Raw genomic sequence first — 4,744 nt, forward strand, 5'->3', positions numbered from 1 at the left:
AAAGTTACTTTACTAAAGAAGATGCCATTCGGCGTAGATAGTCTATTGTACAAGTATCTCCCTTGAGTCACTGCATTTCACACTTAGTCTCGAACTCTGTTACTTTAAAACCAATTATTGTGTTGCAGTTGTTTTCAATGAGTGCCGTAAAACCAAAACCAAAGTAATCACTCTGGCCAATCACAAAGGACACAGACAATAAAGTGAACCAATCAAAATTCGAAGAAATTACATGTAGCTGACGCAAAGCGCGGGAAAACGTGTGCGATTGGTTTTGGTTTTACTTCTGATTGGTTGAAAAAGTGGCGCGAGTCTTTTAAGCCAATCGTGTAGCGTAGTAAATGCAAAACCAGTTAATTTTCGACCCTCAAATGAAAACCCCTCTATGCATCTGCAATACGAACAAAATGAGCTCCCTGTTTACCCCTGACCTAGCTTGTTTCACGTAGAAATCAGAATCTTGTGACACTCTAAACGATACTTGTATGCTAGACTTAAGGTGTATTGCTAGTCGGTCATAGTCTAGCATGTAGAGACAAACAGTAATCATCGTATCGCTTATATTGCTCGGGGATGTAACTGCTTGGTTCGGGGTTGCAGTGACGTAGAAGCTTGCAGCAGTGTAATCCTATCCCAGACATTTAATAAATGGTGTAGGATAGCGGGTAACGAAGGCAAGGTCAGTTGACGTCCAGAAGACAGGGTTCGAACCATCGGTCGATCGGAAGTCGTACATGTCTCACTGAGAGGAAACAATCATTTAGTGTACGTGTAACTCAAATGTACGTAATAATTCGACTTGAGCATTCAATTGGACAAACGTTAGTGACTAGACACTGCGCTTTGCCTTGACAGTAGTCCTCTGATATTTGCTTTCTGTTGTCGTTCAGCAAACTAGTACGCTTCGCCTTCGCAAGAATAAAGATGACTTAATAGTGGTATTAGATTAGCTTGTTTTATTCATTAAAATATACAAAATGATTTACAGATGTAAAAAACCAGCACTTTCTTTATCGCGCATCCCTATTTCTATCCGCCATACATGTCTCAGTGCTACTAGTTGGGAACTTTTTTTCCAAGATCTCTTTTACCCGCCCTCCCCCTCCTTGTCATTTTGTGTCCGACCTGTCCCATCTCATAGTACATTGTGTCCCTTCCTCCTAAAACATTATTACGCTGTAAAGATTTTGCATCCTGCCCAAAAACCCAAGGGGGAAAAGCGCTCTGGTCCGCTGTGGGTATGTAACGACGCGATTATTAGGGGAAACTACAAAAAGTGAATAATAGGAATTAAACGTTTGCATATCGTCCTCCCGTGTTGCTATGCTGTTAAACACTTCTACAGTCTTTCGACTGTGAATCAGAATCAAATAACAGAGCAGCTGTATCTATACTAAAGCTGGCTCTAGAAAGTTCGATATTCTCATTTATTCGTGCAACGGCTAAAAACGGTCAAAAAAAGTCTCAATGATTCAAAGTGAAGTTACAGCAAGTGTACCTTTTGTTAGTAAGTTCAAGAATCCTTTATAGTGAAAGTGATCACTAGAAATCAAGAAATTCCGTTTCGGCTGGGAAATAAGGAAACATAAAAGACAGGTGAATACTTTTGGCGAGACTAAAACACATCAGTTATTTGCCAAAGATTGGCAATACTTTACACGATGATTTACTCAGGATTTGTGAAAGAGACAAATCTGTCTACCAAATGTGACATACATCTCTCAATTGTTTTGTCGGCCTTCAAGATGCGGAACAGCCCCATAGGGCAGCTATTCTGAAGACTTTACCTCTAGTGTTAGCATCCAAAAGCTCAACATGGAACGTTTTGTAGCCCTAGTTTTCAGTAGTAGCATCGTTTTAAGCCTCTGTTCTGTTCCTTCGGCAAGCGGTCAGCCAGACATCGTAAAGAGAATGGAGACATGCCAAGAGGGGAATAACACCGTAAGTGAGTAGTCATAAACACGGAGCTGGTTGGACTGGTTATCAGCGAGTTATCTTAGGCATAAAGCAACTAGAATTATTACTAGCTCTCCTAGATGGGATGCTAGTCTAACGCCCAAGGTATCTTAGGGCATTGGACATTTTGTCAGATTTCCTAAATTCATAATTCGAGGCGGAAAATGCAACCGTGAGAGTAAGTTGTCTTGGCCAAGAACACAATTAACTGACCAGCAGTTGAGGTACCAGTTGGCCGTTTGATCCGGCCTTGATAGGGCCACTACCCAATCTAGATACCATACAACAGCATTAGTCATAACTGTGGGTTCCGAGAGAAAGTAGAAGGCTATTGTTCATCAATAATTTCTTATTCATTCTTTGTTTATGTTAGTACGTAACTTATGAAGATTGTGTGAAAAAAGCATCCGACGAGACCCGAAGATGCCGCGAGTCGAACAGTTCACACCTAAACTTTGACAAAATTTGCGACGGGTTCGAACAGGAGTTGGAGAAGCTTTGCAAGGCTCACTGCGGAAAAGGTTGGCATTCATTAACCATACCGTGACAGTTGTGCCATAAGCTGTTTACAGTTCGCATGTATTTCTGTGTTTCGTTGATATCGATCGCATACTTCAAACGGCATCTTAGTGCCATGGCGAGGGCAACTGTATTTGACGGGGGGAAGACAGGATTTAAGAAGGGGACAGATTTTTTTACGCCACCACTTACTCAAACGAAAACCTCTGAAGTTCGTTCTCAAGGTTTATTTGGCCTCTCCTCAGATAGCGCACGCCTTGCATACCAACTTAAAATGGAGACATCTTTCAACTTGAGTAATATCAATCCAATATCACGGATTAAACTGGATGATACTACGAGTTTCATTTAAAACATCTCATTCCTGTAAAAATAAATAACAGTTTTCAACACAACAATAGCAAATGGACAAAAGACAGCCGCAGGTACATTTGAGAAATAATGCCTGAACGTGATGTGGGACTCATACTGAGGCCTCTCGCGCCTGAGACAAAAGTGAAATCGAGAGCAAAATTCACTCATATTGTGCCCTCGGGAACATATAGTTTTAAATTACGTTTTTTTATTTTTTTTCCAGATTTTTTTCGAAAAGTCTTACCGCACTCTTATCAATGCTTTCTCCTTAGCATCTTGTCTAGAGTGTTTCGAAAAAATGGAAAATATCGTGCAGAGGTGTGAGGCATTTGCAAAGAACATTGACTGTGAACTCAATAACACGGCTAAAGAATGCGAAGAGGGGAAGACTTTTATGATCAAGTACTGCAGCAACAAGGAATGTACAGGTATTTCCAGTCCAAGTTCGACTTTAATATGAGTTTACTTTGACGTTGTGCTGTATGCATAGAGAGCTGCTGATGGCAAACGTTCAGTTCGAGTACTAAAACATTGCAGACAGTTGTACTACATTGTAATTTTTGTATGCAATCAGGAGCACAGATATCGGGGCTATACGCTTCTGATATAACATATTTGAACGTTCTAGTCTGCAAAGATCTCTACTGCCGTAACGGAGGCCAGTGCGCAGGACCTAACGTCACCTGGTGCACATGCCCACCAGGATACACTGGAGCCTTCTGTCAGAAAAGTAAGTAGCGGCTTTATTCTATACAGACGCACTTCCTGTGGTCGGCCACGACCGTAAAAAAAAAAAAACAAACAAACCAAAACAAAAAGCAGTGACAGTGATTATTTCAAAAGGTATCACAAGGACGTTCCATTTTTCAACCCTATTTGACGAAAATAAGTCCCCGCAAGTCTTAAATTTGTGCTTGAAGGTTGACTACCATAACAAGCTAAATAGCAACATCTTTTCTGAGGATATTCTGGCCTACATTACCTCTTCCTAGGTGCGACGGACTGTGCAAAAAAGCCATGTATGAACGGTGGAACGTGCATTGGTAAGAACCTTTGTAAATGCCCGCCTCGTTATACTGGCACCAGCTGTTCTATTTTGAGAAAACCGCTGGGAACCAAAGAAAACCCGGCACCAAACGCACAGGCAATTCTTGACGCCGGCGATAGCAAGGGCAGCGGCATGTACTGGATCCAGCCTCCTGGTGAAACAGCCCCGGCTCAAACTTACTGCGACATGACTTTTGCTGGCGGAGCATGGATGCTAGCTAGTTATGGTTACGTTCACACATCAGCACAAAATACAGCTGACAAGTATAACAAGGGCATTCCTAATATGAATAATCCCTTTGGTTACGCTTGGCTTCCCAACCAACGTAGCACTTCAAACGGGCTGATTAATCTGCCACATGGGGCTGTACAAATGGCCAATCATGCTTCTTACATGATCATGGCTGCGGGTAATAACCCAGCCACGGGTGGTATCAACCAATATGCATACGTGTACCGTATTTACCTGAAGAATAACCCTTACAACATAACCTTTGCAAATCATAACCGCTTTAACGGCGGACAGCCAGGCCATATGCATATCGTTGGTTTTGTTGTGGAAGCGCTGAAAGGAGAAAGTGGCAGGTATGGAAAATATGCCCTGGGGGAGGCCCTGGGGGTAACATGGTCCGACTCCTACCCAACCGGTTACGGTTTTAACGACAACACCACGCCATTTGGAGGCTTTACCAAGGGTCCCTTTTTCCCAAGTGTCCATTCAGGTTCGGGAGGTAACTCTTGCTCTGGATGTACCCGAACCAATTACCAGCCTGATGTGGTGGGAGGGAACCCTCAGTACACGCGTCACGGATGGTACACTGCTAACGGCGTGGATAAAACAGGCCAAACCTCCATTTGGTTTAAATGA

General features: G+C 42.6%; 1 protein-coding gene across 1 annotated transcript; it reads left to right on the plus strand.

The window, feature by feature from the left end:
- Window positions 1-1,800: 1,800 nt before the first annotated feature.
- Window positions 1,801-4,744, plus strand: LOC145478232 (uncharacterized). Its single transcript, XM_081456174.1, has 5 exons — window positions 1,801-1,941; window positions 2,330-2,477; window positions 3,102-3,257; window positions 3,458-3,559; window positions 3,822-4,744. Exons 1-5 carry the CDS (start codon window positions 1,816-1,818, stop codon window positions 4,742-4,744), a joined length of 1,455 nt encoding a protein of 484 aa, XP_081312300.1. The 5' UTR covers window positions 1,801-1,815.

The sequence above is a fragment of the Orbicella franksi genome, chromosome 2 (assembly GCF_964199315.1).
Source record: "Orbicella franksi chromosome 2, jaOrbFran1.1, whole genome shotgun sequence".
Taxonomy (NCBI): Eukaryota; Metazoa; Cnidaria; class Anthozoa; order Scleractinia; family Merulinidae; genus Orbicella; species Orbicella franksi.